At 37.1% G+C, this 22840-nt stretch overlaps 2 protein-coding genes across 14 annotated transcripts in view; one reads left to right on the top strand and one right to left on the bottom strand.

Annotated features, from left to right (window-relative positions):
• Nucleotides 1-17696, top strand: part of LOC121739623 (disks large 1 tumor suppressor protein) — a 45719-nt gene extending 28023 nt beyond the window's left edge. For 8 of the 10 annotated variants that reach the window (XM_042132115.1, XM_042132116.1, XM_042132119.1 and 5 more), the window contains 12 exons: nucleotides 161-297; nucleotides 5908-6041; nucleotides 6803-6922; nucleotides 7591-7714; nucleotides 8480-8588; nucleotides 9001-9042; nucleotides 10390-10458; nucleotides 13009-13158; nucleotides 13619-13791; nucleotides 14471-14580; nucleotides 14951-15042; nucleotides 15633-17696. In XM_042132115.1, coding sequence (XP_041988049.1) covers nucleotides 161-297; nucleotides 5908-6041; nucleotides 6803-6922; nucleotides 7591-7714; nucleotides 8480-8588; nucleotides 9001-9042; nucleotides 10390-10458; nucleotides 13009-13158; nucleotides 13619-13791; nucleotides 14471-14580; nucleotides 14951-15042; nucleotides 15633-15739 — 1367 coding nt within the window. In that variant the 3' untranslated portion in view covers nucleotides 15740-17696. The remainder of the gene's footprint in view (nucleotides 1-160; nucleotides 298-5907; nucleotides 6042-6802; nucleotides 6923-7590; nucleotides 7715-8479; nucleotides 8589-9000; nucleotides 9043-10389; nucleotides 10459-13008; nucleotides 13159-13618; nucleotides 13792-14470; nucleotides 14581-14950; nucleotides 15043-15632) is intronic. The other 2 variants (XM_042132117.1, XM_042132121.1) reach the window with 1 other exon arrangement.
• Nucleotides 17697-18209: 513 nt separating this feature from the next.
• Nucleotides 18210-19541, bottom strand: LOC121739771 (60S ribosomal protein L9). Of its 4 annotated transcripts, none has more exons than XM_042132326.1 (3): nucleotides 19453-19541; nucleotides 18999-19247; nucleotides 18210-18562 (listed from the first exon to the last, which is right to left on the bottom strand). In XM_042132326.1, exons 2-3 carry the CDS (start codon nucleotides 19237-19239, stop codon nucleotides 18231-18233), a joined length of 573 nt encoding a protein of 190 aa, XP_041988260.1. In that variant the 5' UTR covers nucleotides 19240-19247; nucleotides 19453-19541; the 3' UTR covers nucleotides 18210-18230. The 4 variants fall into 4 exon arrangements, with proteins under 4 accessions (XP_041988260.1, XP_041988262.1, XP_041988263.1 ...); XM_042132328.1 differs by having other exon boundaries at nucleotides 19445-19463; XM_042132329.1 differs by lacking the exon at nucleotides 19453-19541 and adding an exon at nucleotides 19338-19432.
• Nucleotides 19542-22840: the final 3299 nt, after the last annotated feature.

Here is a 22840-nt window from a genome sequence, read left to right on the forward strand (position 1 = left end):
TTAGTGATAATACTTTAGGGTGTGTATGTGTCCCTATCCCTGTGAGTATGAGAAAAAGGGACACATACACACCGTAAAGTATTGGTAAGTGGAGTGACAGAGAAAGCATGTCAGTGTTGTTTAGAGAACTGTGTGAAAATCTCTTTGCTAATTTAACCAGGTATATACGTGTCGTTCCTGCTGGCGGGCGGGCCGGCGGAGCGGTCGGGGCGCCTGCGCCGCGGCGACCGCCTGCTCGCCGTCAACGACACCGACATCACGCACGCCACGCACGAGCAAGCCGCCAAGGCTCTCAAAGTATGTATATTCAGAGAAGTTGATTCCTAGGCAGATGGCGGACCTACATAATTTGGTCGCGTTAAACCCAGCCGGCAGATCACGACTAGTATTGAATTGACATAACCCAAGGGCCAAGTCCCAACCAACTGACGTAGGTCCGTCAACTGCCTAGTAATCAATTTCCTCGATAGTACCAATCTACCTCCCAGTTACTGTGCAGTTACGTAATTATAGGGTGGATTGTCACCGGTGCTGCGTTGCGAGGAATTAAATTCCCAAAAACACCAATAGAATCGCTTCATTTTCCTTACCTCGCTAATCGCGCCGATTCTATTGGATCTTAAGAAGGATCCTCAAATACACAAAAGAAAATTTGTAGTTTGTGCACATGATTTACGGTCCACATGAACAAGTTAAGAGGGATTAAAATATAAATTAAATTCTAAAAAGTTCTTGTATGAATATTATGGGCGACTGTTAAAATGAAAAATTTCAATAACATATTATTATAAGTCACATTCTAAAAAAGGTTAAAAAGCTATTTAAATTGCGGACTATTTGTATTACGTTTTTATTTAAAAGAAAAACAGAATAAAGAGTAATAATTGAAGCGCTAATAAATTAACCATTATGCATTAGGTTTTGCCATAATTTAATGCTCACTCAGCAAATAATTTAATTGTTATTGGCTCAAGTCTAGACTGAATCCACCCAGATTATTGAATTGTAATGTTGTGTTAGTCGATTATGTTAGTAATTAAATTGATCGATTGGAGCAATACTCTAGAGTCCTAAAGTCATTAGTGATATACTGCGCATCTGCAGCTGACCTCGTATGCATAACGCATATACATTGACCAACAAGATGCATCACATACTAATCAGTAATCACCCTGTAGATTTACATGATTAATGATTATTAGGTACTATCAAAGAAGCAGATTCAAATTCAAATTATTTATTTCAGACTTTCGTCCATATTTTACATAGTGTTAGTAAACAAAGGGCCCTTATTCTAGTGTTAGTAAAATTATTACCATTAAAAAAAAAAAAATTAAATGTATGGGAACCGAGCTGCCGGAGCATGGAGTTGCACCCAATGCTCCAACAACTGGGAGTCGATGAGAGATGGGGGACCTACGTAGTTTTGTCGTGTTACGTCTAACCCAGCCGTCAGATTACAATTATTAAGATGAAGTGGTAGGGTGCGCATCGCGTTTCTGAGGGGGTGAGGTATGAAGCGTGGCGGGAGCATGCGCGGGGCAACCATCTTCCGCCCCGCGCTTTCTATGCGCACGCCTGGTAGTAGGTGCGTAGCGTAGAGGCAGCGGCGACCGGGCATGCGAGTTCAATATTTTACCCTCTTATTATCTTGTTTTAGACAAAATTTTTCCTTAGTAGGCATAAATGAGAATAAGGGTCGTCGCACACTTGACCGGGTATAGTTTTTTTTTTTAAATTAAATAAGGGGGCAAACGAGCAAACGGGTCACCTGATGGTAAGCAACTACCGTCGCCCATGGACACTCACAACATCAGAAGAGCTGCAGGTGCGTTGCCGGCCTTTTAAGAGGGAATACGCTCTTTTCTTGAAGGTTTGCAGGTCGTATAGGTAAGGAAATACTGCTGGTGACAGTTCATTCCAGAGTTTTACAGTGCGCGGCAGAAAGTTATGCGAAAAACGCACTGTGGAAGACTGCCACTCATCAAGGTGATGAGGATGGTATGTTTTTCGCGTGGGACGATGGCGAAAAGTTGCAGGTGGTATGATTCCGAACAATTCCTCAGAGCACTCCCCGTGATACAACCGATAGAGGATGCAGAGTGAAGCTACATCTCGGCGTAATTCCAAGGGGTCCAAGCTGTTTGAAACACTTTTACTTGTTATTGGTATTATATTGTTTTTGAAAAAAAATTTCCTTAGTTGGTATTGTATGAATAGAAATAAGGGTCACCGTACACTTGACCGGGTATCGGTATCGGTATTATCTTGTTTGAAACACTTTTTAACCTCAGTAGGTATGAATGAGTAAAAATGAGAATAAAGTTTGATGTACACACTTATCGGTTGATTGTACAAGAGAATACCGATACTTACCTCATTAGTTACCGATTCCAAATTGTCTCGAATGCTTCCGTACGCTCACAGATGCTCTTTAGTGCTGGGCCCAGACCCGTAGCCGTAGCCCATACCTATCCCTAATTCCCGACTTAAAGTCTATGCTAGTATGTATAGGCCGCGCATTGAACGTGAGTAAACTAATCCCTGGCTAACTTCAGGCAGATTCTTTTTACAAACAAACAAACATAAATAAATGAATGAATGATATTCAAGTACAAGCCTACTTGACATACGTTATGAGATATTATGTCATATTTATTAGGTAATTATGTCAGAGTATACAATAGTCAATTTATTTATAAAAATATAAACATTCCACGTATTTGTCGCGAGTCTAGTAAATGACTGTTGTTGCATTTAAATAATGATTCATGATCCATTTCTTTCAATTGCTTGAAAAAATAACCGATGTCCACGATTCTCCTGCCACTGCATTCCTCAAATTTTTGTCCCTCCTCAGGAAGTATGACAAAATCATCGTCAAAATTATCCGTGGACCTGAAAGGTAAATTCACCATATATATTTTAAATAAGTCAACAATAAAATATTATTGACTTGAGCATTTATATCTAGCTATTTTAATAATTATTAGTAAGACTAAATTGAACGTACAACACATACAATAAACTCCCACCTTTATCCCGTCGGGTTAGGCAAAGGATTCAAGGAATAACTACCGATATTTATAATATAAACAGGCTTTGACACTCACTCCAGAGGAGTTGCTGGACGTAAGGCATTTGAAATGGATGATAGTAGGTACTCAGGATCAGGATGAAGTTCCATTGGTGTTGTTTGGTCAGGTAATGTTTGATTTCTGCAATGTAAGTACATAAAGTCATCATTTATTTTAGTTAGCATCATAATATAATACATAATACCATCATTTATTTTAGCCATTGAAGCCTAGATTCATGAATTTATTGTAGTTTGTTGTGTACAATTTTCCGACGTTTCGGGTTCTTTGCAGACCCCATGGTCGCGGTAGTTCTGCAAAGTACCCGAAACGTCGGAAAATTGTAAAATGTTAAAATAAACGAGTAAATATCCGTGTAAAATATAGTAATAAAACATAATATTATCTCACCATCGACACCTATACTCATGCATTCTATGTTTTGATAAATGAGTTATTCTTACCCTGTTGAATGTATGCTAGACGTGGATGGAACTTGAACATGGTCCTCTGAACTCATTTTTGTAATTGCTCTGTTCCGCTCGCAAGACGTGGATGGCATTAGGTTAGCATACTCGGGAGTAAGTTCCATTGGTGTTGTAAACGTTGTAATCAATATTATAAACGTTGTAATCAATGTTTTCTTTCTTTGTATATAATTATTATTATTTATTTATACACTATTTTTATTTGAATTTATTCGCCGTCGACACCTATATTAATACATAATAAATTATGTGTAAGTCTCACCCTTCTAAAACTTGAACAGAATTATCTGAACATTTTTTTTTTATATTTTGTTGCACAACCATAGCTCGATATCTGTAAGAAACATAATAACATTCTTCTTCATTCTATCTCTTCGGTCTTCAAAAGCAAAAGACAAAGCAAAATACACATTACCATCCTATTTGTTAGGAGTCCCTAAATACTCATTCATACCTACTAAGGAAACAATTGTGTCAAAAAAATATTATAAGTACCGATACCCAGTCACGTGTACGGTGACCCTTATGTCTACTCATTCATACCTACTGAGGAAAAAAATAGTCTAAAACAAGATAATACCGATACCGATACCAGATCAAGTGTGCGGTGATGCTTATTCTTATTTCTACTAATTCATGCCTACAGAGGAAAAGAATAGTCAAAACAAGATACCCAATACCCATACCGGTACCCGGTCAAATATGCGGTGACCCTTATTCTTATGCCTACTGAGGAAAAAAATAACGTCAAAAAAAAAGATAATACCGATACTCAGTCAAGTGTACGGTGACCCTTATTTCTACTCATTCATACCTACTGAGGAAAAAAATAGTCTAAAACAAGATAATACCGATACCAGATCAAGTGTGCGGTGATGCTTATTCTTATTTCTACTAATTCATGCCTACAGAGGAAAAGAATAGTCAAAACAAGATACCCAATACCCATACCGGTACCCGGTCAAATATGCGGTGACCCTTATTCTTATGCCTACTGAGGAAAAAAATAACGTCAAAAAAAAAGATAATACCGATACTCAGTCAAGTGTACGGTGACCCTTATTTCTACTCATTCGTATCTAATGAGGAAAAAAACTAACTAAAAAAAGATAATACTGATAAGTGCTCTGTTATTTTGAGTTATTCTTCTTTTCCGCAAAAGGGATATTTTTTTTCCTCTGCAGTTTTTATTTCCCATTTTCACATCAAAGTCTCGTAAAGAGCGGGTCGACGAGTAGTACGTGTCTGCTTGCGACGAGGCTCCGCGGCCGACTGAATCGCCACCCCGCATCCCCGCCGCGCTCATACAGTGCGAGCGTTATAGGTATTATTTTAATTTGAATGACTAACTATCATTTTAGTGAAAACCATAAATACTACCTTATGGGATTTGATAAAAGGTTTATGAAAACATAATTTTTTTACTAGAATTGTATCTAAATTCGCCGTAAAATCGAAAAATTGCAATAAAATGGCAATTTATGATGATTTTCACGATTTTTTTCTATCGAGGCAAATTACTATAATCGTGTTTCGAAGAATATAACGTTATTAGGCATATCTTCACCCTTACGCCGGTATGAATAACATTGTATGAATTTTAGCGGTTGATATCTAAAAACAGGTTCAAAGATACCCTAGATCGCGATATTATACGCTTCTGGCCCTACCACTTCATCTTAACATTGAATTGACATGATCCGGCCAAATGACGTTGGTCTTTCAACTGCCTAGGAATCAATTTTCTCGATGGTACATACTATTTCGTATTTATTAATAACTATCTGGTAATTTTTCGCAATACTCTACAACATTTCAGTTGCCATATTTGGCAGTCGTCCCTGTTAAGTTTACATCGAGCGACAGATAATAGTTGCTAATATTCTATCCAAAATATTAACCGAAGTTTGTGAAAATCTTTTTTTTGTTGTAATCATACATCGCGGCTGCAATAATGAATGCAGATTACGTCTGAGGCGTAACGTGCATGCCATGCGCCGATAGCGTGACTGAATTCACACTTACTGACCTAGTAACAAAGCGCTGTAAAGATATTATCAAATCGTAAAAAAAATGTCGATAAGATTACTCCTGTTGGAACACTGAAAATTAACTGAAATTAATAATTGGATTTAACTTGAGATGCAATTTGATGTTAATCTTGAGCCTTGCTAACCAGCATTAGTTTTATTATTTATAATAATAAAACTAATGCTAAATACCCAGCATTGTTCTTCGTAATACTCTTAAATAATCCCTCGGAGTCTATCTTTGAACGTAACTTGCTGATAATTATAAATGCACTAGTAAAACTTAAGTTATTTTATTTTTTTTTGTTTCAGAGCACGGGTCAAAATGTGAAACTGACAGTTGTGTACAGACCAACAGAATACAACAAGTTTGAAGCGCGAATAAACGAGTTGAAGCAGCATCATACACTGTTGAGGACGTCACAGAAACGATCTTTATACGTTAGGTAAATACAATGTTCAAAAACTATCGAATGATAAGATTTCTAATCCGGTTATAAGATCCTCCCACTTAGGGTTGCCAGGTCGCTAAACCGAAAAGTCGGACAAAGCAGCCAGCTTGGCCGGACAATTTTACAAAAAGTCGGACTGCTATCGAGTATCGAGTCTGAAGTCTGAAATCTTAGTGTAGCAATACGATCGTATTTCTTGGTTTTATTAAAATTATTTAACATTCAATTTTACATTTTATGAGGTGTAAAGCCGTCTAAAATTAGTAGGATTTTCATATAAAGCTCAGTGATTCAAAGCTCTACAAAAGCTGGACTCCTCTTAATTTTGGCCGGACAAGTAATCAAAAAACCTGACTGTGTCCGGCTTTATCCGGACGCCTGGCAACCCTACTCCCACTTTAGAAATCCTTTCGTTTCATTCATATTGTAACATGACACATGATAATATAGTAATTCCTACTAGGAAATAGGCAGATTGCAATGTGGCCTTTATTTTTTGCAGGCCTTGTATGGCAACATTTATAATATCTTCTAATAATGATTTGAAAATCACTGATTACGACAACGAAGTTCCAAAACGTTATTAATGTAATAGAAGTTAATTCATAGCCAGACTGCGGACCTATGTAATTTGGCCGCGTTAAGTCAAACCCAGACGATAGATTCACGACTTGACATTGAATTGGTATAACCCGACTATTTGGTGGGGTTAATTACTAAAGTGTTGACTTCTTATATAATTGATTTTTCCTCAGGGCTCTGTTCGACTATGATCCGGTGCGAGACGATGGTCTACCGTCACGAGGGCTGCCGTTCCGATACGGCGACATACTGCACGTCACCAACGCCTCCGACGACGAGTGGTGGCAAGCCAGGTAAAATAACATTTTGATTAAGACAGACAGATGGACGGATAGACGACAAAGTAGTCCTCTTAGGCTGCGTTTCCACTGAAGCGGAGCGGAGCTTAGCGGTGCCCGAATTGACCAATCGTGCTATTCTAGCGGAATGACAGCGAAGATTTCGAGCATGGCGATTTGTCAATTCGGCACCGCTAAGCTCCGCCTCGCTTCAGTGGAAACGCAGCCTTAGGGTTCCGTTTTCTCCTTTCCAGTTACTGCAGAGCGATTTGCGATTCTCGTTTGACACGGATTCGGAAACTTTATAGTGCTGTCGTTGGTCAATGCTTAGCGCGGCGAGTGTTTATTGGATGTCGCGCGACGAAGTTTCCGAATCCGGGACGAATTACACATTTTGAATTAGGGCCTTGGAACCTTTAAAACGTAATACATAATATTATTTGTAGTCCTGTCACGGATCCCAAAGATATTTGTACCATTAATGACTTATTGCTCTTGTCTCTTTCTCCTGCACATTAATATGATGTTATCAAGTTTACACAGCCACGCGAGAGAACGGGACAGCAGGAAATTGAACTATATTACGTTTAAAGTTCGTGACTGGATTGTAGTTTTTATTTATTTAGATTTTAGAGTATTAATAGCAATCGTTATGGTAATTTAATATGAAATGTTGTTGTCAGACGGCTGGACTCGACGGACCCGGATGCGATCGGTATAATCCCGTCGAAGCGGCGCTGGGAGCGCAAGCAACGCGCCCGCGACCGACAGGTCAAGTTCCAGGGACAGGGCACACCCGTTAGCGCTGTGAGTTACATACACAATATGCTGTTACTATAGTAGTATAGTATGTTCGCAGTGAACTATCACAGAAATTGGTTTATAGCTATAGTTTGTGCGTTTTATGATGATATGCGTGACACATTATAATTAACAATAGTAGGGAAGTTACCTAACAAAAATTAATCGATAATTTAAAAATATCGAATTACTTCGTAAACATCTCACATTTTTCAAATGTTTTCCTAACAATAATTTTATACTCCTATTTTACAGTTAATATTTATAATTTTATATTAATAAGTTAGCATTTAGCAACTTTACATTTTTATTCAGTTACAATTATAGGAAACATTTGTTTTTGTAGATGGAATATTATTTATTGCATTTGATTTTTTTGTTCTCTTGTAAAAAAACCCGTAGCAAGGAATATGAAAACTGTCACCCATATCATCTTAAAACGCACAAACTATAGATGGCGGTCATTCGGTCGGGCTATGTCGGGAATCAGGTTGTAATAAAACATAAATATCACTATAAATAAATAAAAAATAGGACATACGAGACATACATACATACGTACATAATTTCTTCTGGGTCTGGGCTTGACAAAATTACTTATACCCGCGATCTGCTAAACGTCAATATCTGATAGTTCGTATGTTTACGTTTCTCTCTTTGTCTCTTTCTGTCTTGTTAAATGTCACCACTTATAAAATAAAAAATTGTACCTTACATCTTGATATGATCTCTAGTGCTAGATTAATTTGTTCCAAATGAATCAACTTACAGAGTCAATCAACGTTGGAAAGGAAAAAGAAGACGCTGTCGTTCAGCAGAAGATTCCCCTTCATGAAGAGCCGAGAGGACGGTAAATCCGAAGATGGTTCAGACCAAGAGCGTAAGTGTTATCTTTGTTACCAAGTTGAAAACATAAACAGCAATCGCCCAATGTCCGCGACGAACTCGCTAAAGTCACAAACGCCAGAAATGGCATAACTCGCAACATATTATTCGTTGCCCACCTGGCAACAAACTTTGCAAATTCTGTCTTAGTCAGCTCCCAAGTCCCAATGTTAAAGGCCTTGAAATACAGCAAGCATTACCATGTTGCGAATGGTAATTGTGGTTTCTAAGTAACAAAATGGATACCCTATTCAAAGTGTTGTTCTTATTTAAAATTTCGCTTAAAATACAAGGACAAGATGTACAGCTTGCTAGCAAGCGAGTGACGCTGGGGATAGAATCTAGGAAATTATACAAAGAAAGTTAACAAATAGGGATAGTTTTTAACGATAATATTTTGTTTTCAGCTTTCATGTTGTGCTACACTCAGGAGGACGCTAACGCGGACGGTAAGTCGCCTGCTACTGTCGTATTTACTGTTATAGCTACTCGCTGTATATGTAGGTCGTTTACGTCGAACGGATTTTTATCGATCGAAATGTTTTCGATTTCGATTCGATTTATTATTGTAATGATAAAATGAATCTTTCGGCATTATCAATTATTTTCGTGATAGTAATTTTAATGATCGATAAAAATCCGTAGAAGTCGATGCAATATTTTCTTTTGCTGATAAATTATCTCAATAATTTCGTATTGGAATACTGTGCTTTGTTCAACTGACAGTAATAATAAATGTCAGCGTAGTTAATTTTTATTTCAATTTGAGATATTTATTTAATACACAACTAAATTATATTTATTCCTCCGAGGACATAATATTTTTAAGATTTTCCAGGACTTAATCATCAATATGTGTCTAATATAATGAGTATTAATATTTTATTTTGAGATTTTACACTGCTTCTAAACTAAAGCAGACTTTGAACTTACTTACCAAAAATTATGTTATACTCCGTATATTATAAAAATGTACTGGATATGTGTGAGTAAATTAACGCTTGTAGTGTTATATGGGGAAGCATGACAGTGCTTATTCTAATAGAAGTTAGATATATAATTGAATTATATATGCGTTATATAACTGTCGCTTGTAAGGTAACGCGGTGTACGCGAACGAGGACGAGTGATGTACCCGACCGCTGTCGTATCGAACATCGATCTCGCTACATTACCGTGCAGTAATCGATTTTGTTTTATTGCAAATTGTTACCTGCTGCAAAATCTCGAATGTAAACTATGTGTCAAGTTTTACCACACTGGAGGTGCCGGGGAACAGCGCGAGCGGTCTACAAAACGACCATACGATTACGATCAGTTCTGTTCGCTTACCTCCGTAGTGGCTAAAGCTTGACGCCAGTTTATATTTTTGATTTTTTAATTTTGAAGTAAATCATGAACGTAATTTGTTACTCGCTTTTTTTAATGAGTGTTGACGTTACGGCGCCGTAGTGTAGTCGGATGCGAGATGATGCCACGGTTTTTTATTTTGTATACTTGTCGTAGACACCCCCAAGGTCGCAGCGAGCACAAGGAATCGTTTAACACTCGTCTTGTCCCGTGCTTCTAGTTGCCTAACTGAAGCAAGCGTGCCTTGTAACGATCAGTGACTGTTCTGTCTCTTGTGATGAGTGCTAGTACCGAGTTCTGAGCACAGAACGGTCCGAAGCGAGACCACAGAATGTACTCGGATTCACCTACTTTTGTTAACTTTCGTGTGCCGTCCAGTAGGGACTTCCCCGCCCGGTTCTTGCGATGTACCTGAATATTGATAACGTTAATTTTTCTACGTGTAGGGGAAATCTTGTACCGAGTGGAACTTCCCATGATGGAGGAGATAACGCTCATTTATCTCGAGGACGATAGTAAGTGTTGGGAGTGAGGCCGTCCGCCGTAGCTTGCGAGTGCCGTAGCCGATACCTTACCTCCCGCATTCTGGTTATGATCATCAATTAGAAACGTAGTTTTCATTTCAATAACACTCGATTTTTTTATTATTTGTGATATGTTTATGTTTAGTCTTTTCTAATTCATACGCGACGATTCTAATAGCCTCCACGCACAAGATACCCACCGCGCCCACGTCGTTATCGTGTGAGGTCGCGCTCCTAGACTAAAGACGGGTCGCCACCGCATAAAGATAGATGTAAATTTGTTAACGGAGAGTGGGCCACTGGAAGCACACGAGGACACAAGAGCAGCCTCTACCGCACTGACGCGCATGCCGCACGCGCTACGCCTTATAGTTACATCACGCATGGGGCTAGACATCCGGTCGGTCCGTACATACACTTCGGTTCCATGTCCTGAGTTTACAAACTGAATTCTTCCTTCTTTTGTTGAGTAAATCCCCGGGTCTCTAGCCCTCGTGTCGATATACTACACCGATGTCGCTGGTAGGCAGTGGCGAGGGGTGATATTTTCAGAACTTTGACCCTATATTATACAATTACATAGTACCGATTGGAAATAGTCTTGTAACTCTCCGCCACTGCTGGCATTTACAATTGCCTCCAGCCGATCATACAAAATTTAAACGTTTCGAAGCAACGTCGTCGGTTTTATAGATGCTTAAGAAATTGGTATGCCTAATTATTGTAAACCACTGAACCTGGACATTCTTCGAAATGACTCCCTCCGCAGACTGTCTTTGCTTCTTTTTCTTACAGCTTCTTTGTCTATCTGTAATGAATACCCACTTAGGTTGAATAAGTGTATTCTGTTTTTAAATTTTAGTGTAGTTATGTTTTTCAGAATGTGATGAACTGTAAACCTAAGGCGTTAGGGTCAATTCAGACAGCAACGTGAAGCGTAGATGCATTTCTAAATTTGTATTGAATTTGTCAATTCAATACAAATTTAGAATTTAAGTCTGTCAAATTCATACAAATTTAGAAATGCATCTACCCGTCGCGAAGGGTCTCAATTGACCCTTATTCTATCGATTATACAAGTTTAGAGATCTCTCGACCGATTTTTTGGGCAAAATAGTATAACATAACACAAAGTATCCCTCGAAAATCGGCCGTGACAGAACAGGAAATCAGAAATACTTACTCCTTGGAAGCCTCCAACAATCTTATTTCTTCACAAAATGCGGATTCAAACGGAACGGAACTGGCTGCTCAAAATTGACGACATGTAGCTGTACATCGGCCTAGATTAAGCTTATACTTGGCTTTATAGTATTTATTTTGCTTATGAACTTATATATTCTAGAAGTTCTTAGTATAAATTACGCTTAAGTATATTTTATTGGCTTCTTAATATTGAAATCCTTTTTCCTGTAAATGGAATATTAAGTTTTTTAAGTTTCTCGACAATGTTTAATGCAGGAGTTTAGGTATCTTCATTGTAATCATCGGGAATATCGACCAATAAACATCTACATTGATGTGTGCACTTATTTTGTATTGCACGTTTTGAAAATGGCACAGGTTTTGAGCTCCTTCTCATTATAGTGTGTGTCATTTACATTCGAATGAAAGAGAATAAATATTTTCCAGAGTATGAATTCAAAATGTATAAAGAGTCCTTTCTGTCGTGTTATGTAAAATGTATTTTTTTACTCGGATTTAATTTATTCTCATCGAATATGACTTCAGTAGGCTATTACGTATTTTGTGATTTTTTTTGCAAAGGCCATAAAATAGTATCAATATGAAAATCATGTCGTCATTGTTTGTGTTCAAACTACAGATATTATGTACTACCAAAATATCTAATGTTGAACAAATTCAACAAGATACAACTGCTAATATTATAGCGTAGCCGGAAGATATTTTTGTTGCAAACATACATTCATAGAATTTCATCTAAGCTTTTCTGTGTGGTAATATGAACATGACATACTTTTGAAATTTCTCTTGATGTATGAGCGAAGAATGGATAACGACCGCATTCTCAACGCTGCCTAATTTAAGGGGCTCTTGACACAAGCTTTCACTGTCAGCACGCTTAGCAAATAGCCACGGTAGAAATGGTTTATTTCTTAGGGAGAAGAAAAAGAGACAGAGGAAAAAAGAAAGAGAGACAGAGGAAATCTGCATTAATATCCCTAAAATAAATTTATACTTATCAGTATTTCTACTATGGTCATGCTAAGTCTGCTGCTCAACAAGGACAACATAATATTATAATAAGAGCCTCCTAATTTAAAGAGCGCTTTCGACCGCAATTCTGTGGATTTTACATTTTGTTTAATGCCTTTTGATCGAAATGTCAGAGATTTAGAGTATGTCTTGTTCAAACACGTAGTTATCAACTTAGAATTTACTTTTACATCTAGCGCTTAATTATAGTATATTCGCTTATAACTAACAGCGCCATAGCGTAAACTCTAAAACATTCTTTAGGAATGAGTTTGTAGCCGCGAGCTAGAGGCGACAGTGCGTACTGAATGTGACCGTTTCCAGGCCAAGACGAATCTGTGCTGTCGTACGAGACGGTGCAACAGCTGACGATAAACTACACGCGGCCCGTCATCATCCTCGGACCCCTGAAGGACAGGATCAACGATGACCTGATCTCCGAGTTCCCCGACAAGTTCGGCAGCTGTGTACCACGTGAGTGATGCTTTTCCTGACATGATTTACCCCACAAAAGGCTAAGCATGATGGTCACCATAGAAGCTTTCTTTCTACGGAAGTAGCCTGCAGTCTATGATAGCCTACGAGCTATCATAGACTGCAGTCTTCACGTATGTCGTCAGTCTTCACGTCATTCTACACTGACACGCAATTACATCGTTTTTGATGTTATTAAATTATTGTATGTGCCACATGGACAGGTGGGCGCGTATAGTTTCGGAGTGGATACCTACTGTCGGCGTAACGGCCGACCCAAAAAAAGGTGGTGCGACGAACTGGATGCGTTCGACAAAGAGTGACCAGTAACATCACAGGATCGCGAATTATGGAATAAAAGAGGGGAGGCCTTTGCCCAACAGTGGGACACAGTAGTGGGTCAATAACAATAATTGTATAATATGCAACATAACTTAAAGCTTACCTTCCGACATTGCAGACACGACGCGAGCGCGGCGCGACTACGAGGTGGACGGTCGCGACTACCACTTCGTGGCGTCGCGCGAACAGATGGAGCGCGACATACAGAACCACCTGTTCATCGAGGCCGGCCAGTACAACGACAACCTGTACGGCACGTCCGTCGCCTCCGTACGGGAGGTCGCTGAGAAGGTGACGAAAAAGTTATAACTACACTACACATATTTATATTTTAAGCCACTCGGCTATAATAGTATATTTTTAACCCATCAATCCCGAAGCGGCAGCCGGCTGCCGCATAACAATTGAAAATCTATTGTGTCTGCGGTACCCGCGATACAGGTGTTAAAAAGACTGAAACTTGCAGCATTCCCTTAGTTAAAGAATACCTAGTAGTACATCCAACAAAAAAAAGAATAACTAAAGTCGGACTTTAGAGTTCCGGAGATAATATGCGAACATAAAAACATACATTCATACATACACTTTTGAAATTTGGCGCATTTGCAAATTTGGGACGCTGATACAGATTAGCATAATATACGAAAACTGGGCAGTTCTGGAAATACTACATAGTACATACATACGGGTTGAATTAAAAACCTTCTTTTTCGAAGTCGGTTAAAATAGAAGGGGAAGGCGCACGAGTAGAAGCTATCAGATCGTTTTTGTTAAATCTTCAACGTGACACAAATCGTGTCACCCCACTGGTACATATTGAAGACACGTGTTTATTGCCCCCGATAGTTTAGAGTAATTTAGAGTCTGGTAACATGTCGTTCATTAAAACTGGATCAGTTTTAGGTGAAAAATTTGTGTTCAAATTCCTTTATTAGCAGTTAGTTAACTTATAATTTCTTTTATTTTTCAGGGGAAACATTGCATTTTGGACGTAAGCGGCAACGCCATCAAGAGGTTGCAGGTCGCTCAGCTTTACCCTATCGCCATATTTATTAAGCCAAAGAGTGTGGAGTCTATAATGTGAGTATTAAAAAATATTTTATAAGTACCTTATAATTCACACATTAATGCGATGTGCCACACTACCCGTGCATAAGAATAAGAAACATTTATTTTGCACATCACACAATACAATATTACGAACAGACGTAAGAACAAGGACAAAGTATAACTATATTGTGTGATGCCAAAAATGGACCCCAGCTCAGCATTAGCAGCAAGTCTGCTGCACTGATATTCTGCTGGGATCAAAATGTGACATCACATATTATACATGAATGTATCGCATTGAGCCGCGTCCCTGACACACAAAATATGAAAATATTTATTTAGACTTTGAAAATACAAATGTATAAAACTATTTACTAATTATTTTTATGTTAATTTCCAGGGAAATGACGAAGCGAATGACCGAGGACCAGGCGAAGAAAACATACGAACGAGCGCTGAAGATGGAGCAAGAATTTGCGGAATACTTCACAGGTTAGACCTTAGAGATATTATAATATTTTATAATTGGATTGTGAAGATACTGATTCGCCCTCCAGAAAAACGTGAACACCTTTGCCTATTACAATATCTTAGAACAGGGGTTCCCAAACTGTACGCCGCGGCGCGCTCGTGCGCCATGGATAGGCAAGAGTGGCGCCGTGAGTCGATCCTCCATCATTATCCAAAACCACAAAATATATTAAAAAAATAAAATCATAATATTTATAGGTGAAGCAGGTAGATGATTAAATATTTGTTTATAGTTTTTTTACCTGCATAACATAACTATAATCATTGTATTATGTGTTTATTTATGTATCTTTTTCTAATAGCTAGGTAGACCGTAGAGTAGGGCGCCCTGGCAAAATATTGTGAAACTGCGCCGCAAGCAAAAAAAATTGGGAACCCGTCTTAGAAGATATTATATTTTATTACGCAGATACTAGCTTACTATACTTATCACACTCTGTAAATAACACTGTTTTGATTAAAAGTAAGTTAATTTTGACGAATAATTACCACGAAAAGCCGATTTATAATTGCAAGTTTAACCTTATTATAATTTTTTTTTTAATTTTCAGCGGTGGTGACAGGCGACACGCCTGAGGAGATCTACGGCAAGGTGAAGGCGGTGATCACGGCGGAGAGCGGGCCCAGCGTGTGGGTACCGCGCCGCGACCCGCTGTGAGCTCACACGCCATCATCAAAACCCACCTTACCTTTAATACCATCATGTACTTGAACAACGGCCGAATACTGAAACTTATGAGACACCTCAACGGAGGGTAGACACCGAGAAACGTGTCCCTTGTGAGCCATTCAGTATTCGTCCGCCTCTGACTTATGGTCTCACGGTTCGTTGATGTTGACTTAGGATAATACTCTTGATGCGTTTCTCGAAGTAAAGATGGGAGGTTTTGATAACCCTTAAAGTTTCACACTAGCATATTTAGTCGCCCTGGACTACTCCTCACTTCGCACACCTATTAACGAGTTATGTTAATTGTTAACTTGTGCGAACCGTCTCGGTGGTGTAAAAGCAATAACCTTTGTCCCACGTTCGTGCCGAGAACCCTAATGTCCTTATAATGTAAGTGATTAAATTGCTTTGTTTTAATCCTCACGTCTGAGAATGTATTTAGATTGTAAAGGCCGCCTTACTTTTTAATGCAACCGAAAGTACACAGAAGTTTATTCAATGAAAATAAGTCTATCTATACTATTATTTATAATTCTATCGAGTTAAAAAGTAAGTCGGCTCCCACGTGCCTCCGAATGACGCGTTAGATAGTCATAAATTTTCTATTAATTTTACACATTTTAAAATCGACGCTGCGTAGATGATCCTACCTTAGTATACATTTTGAGTGACTTTCACGCGAGTACGAGCAGTCCTCACGCGTCAGTATAGTTCTTATAGCTTGCGCTAACAGAATATAGCGTGTTTGCATTGTATTAAAACTATTTATTAAATTTCCTGCTTAAATTTAATGTAAATTGATTGTATATTGTAGCATATGAAATTGTATTGTTCACGTTAATTTGTTAATCAGGTCGCTAGATCGTTGTCGTGGTTGAAATTAGTTTCGGTACTCGAATAATAACGGCGACGGGATCGGCGCACCGGTTCAAAGTTATATGACAAGTTTACTAGTTGTAACTCTATATCGACTATCGTAGCCCGACCCACCTCACGCCCCTGCATGGCTAGGCTAAGAATTATGTATCGGAATATTTTGCTCAAGCGGCAATCTGTATCATACCCGTTGAATCTCATGTCATGCGTCACGTCCCATTTAACACTTAGAAGAGGTGCAAAGTTGTTTGTTGATCATTTTTATAGTAAGAGATTGTGTTATATGGTGTGAAATGTCTCACCGAATAGTGTTTGACATTTATTTATTGAGAATTTTATTTTCTTACGGATTAATAGTGGCCATCTGCAAATATGGCACTGAACACAAGCAAACTGATGCTTAAGATTCCATTAATACATTTGTATGTATCAATATTGTTTTATAATTTAAGTGCAATGTTTTTTTTTATAAAAATTGTGTACTTCGGTTTGTACTTAATCTTAACATAATCAGACTCAATTACAATAATTATTTTTATATTTAATTTTATACTACGGCTAGCAATAACAATTTTATTTAATCAACATCTACTTTTAATTTACCAAAGAAATTCATTCGACATTAAAAGCTTATTGGCTTCTTTTAACGAGTACTTAAATGTTTTGATTTTATTTATGATAATGTGGAAAAATGTAAATATTATTTTAATAGTTTTAAATTTTAACAAAAATAATTTTGTCTATCTTACTTTTTAACATTATTAGGGGTACTCATAACTGGTGTGACATTGCACTCGACTAATATTAATTTGTGTATGTATTAATTCCTTGATATTTTAACAGTTGTAAGTATGATTAACACAATATATTTATTTAATAATAAAATATATTTTAAAACTAATAATGTATTTTTACATTTTGTATAGTCATAAAATATAAGTATTACTGATTTAGCAACTAGTGAACATTATTATTATTACCCATACACCATATTTGCAGATGTACAAATTTATCAGTTAGTGATGTTCAATAGACTAGTATGAATAAAATTATTTACGTTAAAATTCAATTGTTCTTTTTTATTTTCCATTTTTTTATCAAATTATAAATCCTATAATGCTGAGTGATATAAATTTAAATATAAATAAATTTTGAACTGCAAAAGTTTTTTAATAATATAACCAATTTCATATTTCTTCAAAAATATTCTGAATAGGGTGCACTATGTGTTCGCCATAATAATGACATCTGTTTTCTAAAGCTTATGAAATAAAGTTTTATAATAACGAGTGAAATTATTATTACTTCTAATGAAAGTTACTTCAATAACTAGTTCTAGATGCACTTTGTTCTCTCTACAATGTCACTTTAATATAGAGATTATAATATTACTGTATTACTCCAAAAAAAAAAAACTTAGTTGAAAGATTTATTAGTCTGTATTCGTCAGCAAAGAGCATGTTTTATAAATTGCACAGCACAGTAACATGACTTAAAATGCTTTAAAATATTATACTTATGAAATATCAAGTTACTGATTAACGTTGAGTTTCGATAAATAAAATATAATAAAACAAAAAAATCAGCTTACAGATTTTAATGTTTATAGCTCATCCGGTACAACAGTAGTCTTTTCGGAAACATATAGACCGTCCAAGAACTTTCTGATATCCTTGTTTTTCACTGTTGTGGATTGTTGGATGAGGGCTGCTGATGCTGACACATCTTCGATGGAGTTGCCTTCGATGATGAGCTCGTCTTTCTGTTTGGGCGAGTTGACAACCGTCACACCGGGTGCCATCTTCACCCTTCTGATGAACTTCTCACCAAGGAAGTTACGGATTTCAATTACTGAGTTTCCTTCCGTCGTAACACAATTGATGGGGAAATGGGCATATACAGCACGCATTTTGTACTGGAATCCCTTTGTTACTCCTGAAATAATTATTTAAAAGTTTTATACTTCACACATGTCACTGAATCATTCCCTATAACAAATACATAGCTAGTAAAATCATTTCTCACAATAATTATAAAACTTTGACCTGTATTGACAACATTACAACTAATTTCATTTATAAGTGTCTTCATTGCAGCATTTATGATTTAGCACACAACACTTTCCTAGATGTATTTTCTGGGGACATTAAATATATTGTATATATCTACTTGTAGAAAAAAGGTGGTCAGTAGCAAAGACAAATATGTAAACAAAGGTCTATTTGTAAGAAATGTATAGCTTAAAAGAAACTAGACACAAAATAAACAGCTTTTGAGCAATAAAAACTTAAAGCCAAGTCAGCAGTTTATTCCTAAAACGGCTTGAAAAATTGGACGAGACTATGACATATAAAAGTTAAATGTACCTTACCTTTGATCATGTTTTCAACGTGGGAGCAGACGGTCCTTACTGCAGCGAGTTCCTTTTTGGATCCGAACCATTTCTCCACTTTCAGTAATCGAGGGTTTACCATGCGAATGTCAACCGCTAAGTGTTTGAAGTTTCTCTTTAAAACACCGCGCGGGCCTTTAACAGTGACCAGCCTCGACTTCACATGAACTGTGAGACCCTCAGGTATCTTCACTTTCTGATTAGCAACGATTTGCTTCATATTGAGGCCTAAAAACAAGCAAATGACAAATTATAACCTCACGTATTATTGACACTTGAACTTTTACTTTACAACCAAGTTAATAACAGAAATATGACCGAATCTATAAACAACACTGCTTTATTCACTTGTTATAGAAATAAAATCACTTTTAACAAGTCGAATTATTACGATTTTTCTGGATAAAAACAATAAATTTACAAACTTGCTTACTTTCAGTCACAACGACAGCCGGAAAAAGAACCTATAATGTTGCCTATACTTAAAAATGTAGTGACAATCTGTCATAATGTATTTTTTATTAAATTTCTAGCAAAATTTCTTCTCAAAACAATGTTTTTGTAGAATAATTTACAAACTCAATCAAATAGTTGTCGGTTGCCTAATTAACTTAATACATTTATCAACAAAATTAGTCAATTTAGCCGATTTTCAATGTTTTATTTTTATAACTAGCAACTTTACTTTGTGCAAGGAAAATAAGGGCAAAAGCCTCGCATAAAGCTGTTCGCTGGCATAAAATTATATGTAATATGCCGGCTCTTGATATAGGCGAACGCGTTGGCCAACGCGTCTGCAGACGCGTTGGCAGTGCACTTGCAACGGCGTTTGTGAGTAATCCACACATAGGAAGGTCGTTCAGTATGCTTTGGATCGCGCCAATGTGCGGACGGATTCAAAATGGATGTTTAGTCGCTAACAGCTGCAGCTGTTTATTTATTCACAGCTTATAATTACTTTGTAAATGTGGACAAGAAAAAGTTTTTAAAGAGTATTCTGGAAATAAATAAATAAAAGGCGAGAAAACGTAACAAACAAAGAAATAAACTCACTTTTACATAATATTTTATAATATTAAAATAATATAAGTAATTATTTTATTACCTACTTATTATTTATTAAATTATTACATACAAAAATTATTACATATTATAATAATTATCATAATTATAACTCCGGGCAAACTGATCGCGCGGCCTATGTGTGGATGGAGCGCGAAGCTTGCGACAAATGTCCTTTGATCTTTTGCCGACATTTCCGACCCGCGCGGCAAGCTCGCAGATGCGTCGGCCAACGTCTAAATACCTACGGCCAACGCGCGAACGCCCGTTCTACACATTGGGCCAACGCGTCTGCAGACGCGTTGGCCAACGCGTTCGCCTATATCAAGAGCCGGCAATAGTTACATAGTAACTTCTTCGAGGTCTGGGCTTGACAAAATAACTTATATCCGCGATCTGCTAAACGTAAATATCTGATAGTACATATTATGTTTACGTTTCTCTTTTTGTCTCTTTCTGTCTTGTTAACCGATTCAATGCGGCGCACCTTTTTGAAGACTTTCAGTCGTGGCGGCATACAAATTTCCCGTGACACGTGAGCCGTGTCATACGCCATAGAAGTAGATGACACGGCTACCGTGTCATCCGCCACGTTCAAAAAGCTTTATGGTTTTTTTTGTTTTTACGCTTGTATTAACTTGATTTATTTAGTTTAGCCCAAACCATTGTTGTTGACGGAAAAATACATTGTTTTGAGTTGATTTCGAGTAGTTTTATTAAGTGTAAACCTGAAAATGGCAAGTAAGCGATTTTTTTATTCAGATGTTGCAAACCTGTTGTAGGTTTCAAAGTTAGAAAAATGAGTACCTACCCATATTAAATAGATCTGGGTTTCCAAAGTAAATAATACGTTTGAGATAAATTAAAAAAAAAACCGGCCAAGTGCGAGTTGGACTCGCCCATGAAGGGTTCCGCAGCAGCAATAAGGTTTATTTTTATGAAATTAAGAAGTTTTTTAAATTATTTTCATATTTCAGTCGATTAATTGAAAGTTAAATTAAGGTTTACCATTTATGACGTATAAAAAAAAACTACAGGCTAGATCTCGTTCAAACTAATTTTCGTTGGTAGTTTTTATAGTAATGTACATCATATGTATTTTTTAGACTTATCATACTTTAGAAGTTAGAGGGGGGGGGGGACGGACACATTTTACCACTTTGGAAGAGTCTCTCTCGCAAACTATTCAGGTTAGAAAAAAATGATATTAGAAACCTCAATATGATTTTTAAAGACCTATCCATAGATACCCCACACGCATAGGTTAGATGAAAAAAAAATTTTTTTGTTTCAGTTGTACTTATGGGGACCCCTAAAATTTTTAATATTTTTTTCATTGTTGTATCAAAATCTTAATGCGGTTTACAGACTACATCTACTTACCAAGTTTCAATAGTATAGCTCTTATAGTTTCGGAGAAAAGTGGCTGTGACATGCGGATGGACAGACAGACAGACAGACAATCAGACATGACGAATCTATAAGGGTTCCTTTTTTGCCATTTGGCTACGGAACCCTAAAAAAGTAAAATATATTATCCTCCTTTTCAGAAGTCGGTTAAAAAGTAGCCTTTTCAGAAGTCGGTTAAAAAGTTATTCCTTACTACATCAGCTATCTGCCAAAAAAAGTCCCGTCAAAATCGTTCCAGCCATTTCGGAGATTAGCCGGAACAAACAGACAGACATACAGACAAAAATTGTAAAAAATGTTGTTTTGGTGTATGTAGCGTATAATATACATTCATATGGATGTAGTAAAAAACGGTTCTTTCAATATTACAAACAGACACTCCAATTTTATTTATACAGGGTGCAACAGGGTGCAATTAAACCTTCCTGCCAAATTTAGATATATGATCCTTGTTAAAAATAAAAATACACGTATTTTTTCTTTTATAATCACTCAGTACTAAAATGTTAAGAAATAGCTTCTGAAAGTCATCCTAAGAAACACTACAATTAATGGACACGACGCGTCGCCCGCGCGTAATGTGACACCACGCGCGCGCCTTCCCCCGCGTTACCCCCTCTCATTCCCCCGCGCCGCGAGTGACCGTTCTGCAACGATTATAACACCCAATTTTTTTTTGTTAAATGGACTCTCCTTGTGATACTTAAGCCCTGGAAAAAATTTGACAGGAAGGTTTAATTGCACCCTGTATGTATAGATGTATAGATGATCATAATATTATAACTGATCCAATATACAGTCGGGTCATTTTTAACCGACTTCCAAAAAAGGGAGAAGTTTTATGTTCGGCTGTGAATTTTTTTATCTATGTTCATTTTGTTCAACGATAACTCCGCCGTTTATGGAAAAAATTTCAAAATGTTTGTTTTGTTGTACATAGAGCATGATTGTGGATGATGGGATGGGATTGTGGATGTGGTGATGGAATCCAGGAGTAATCGAGGGAACTCCTCAAAATTTAAATAGAAACATATGGTGATTTTGGTTTCATAATATGAAGTATTTCGGGTGAAGTGAAATGTTACCAGAAAGTAAGATTTTGCACCAAGATATGTCATGGTTCGAAGGTGGTGAACAGAATTCCAACCTCCTTGAAGATACATTTTTGGAGGTTTCGGTGTTGTTTTATGAACTGAAAGCATAGCACACTTAACTCAATTTTGCCCATTTTGTGGGTTGAGTCCTTTTTGCTTAACTACGTCCAATTAAAGCTTATTTTACTGTTCTGAGATTTAAAGCCTAGTTTGGACTAGATTAGTAATTTAGTATAGTAAAGACTAGAGAATAAT

The sequence above is a fragment of the Aricia agestis genome, chromosome 2 (assembly GCF_905147365.1).
Source record: "Aricia agestis chromosome 2, ilAriAges1.1, whole genome shotgun sequence".
Lineage (NCBI taxonomy): Eukaryota > Metazoa > Arthropoda > Insecta > Lepidoptera > Lycaenidae > Aricia > Aricia agestis.

Bases quoted from the DNA above. Each gene is read 5' to 3' on its own strand.
- LOC121739771 (XM_042132326.1), bottom strand. From the start codon at position 19,239: ATGAAGCAAATCGTTGCTAATCAGAAAGTGAAGATACCTGAGGGTCTC. The intron at 18,563-18,998 runs GTAAGGTACATT...TAATTATTTCAG, and splicing joins CGTTGAAAACATGATCAAAG to GAGTAACAAAGGGATTCCAG.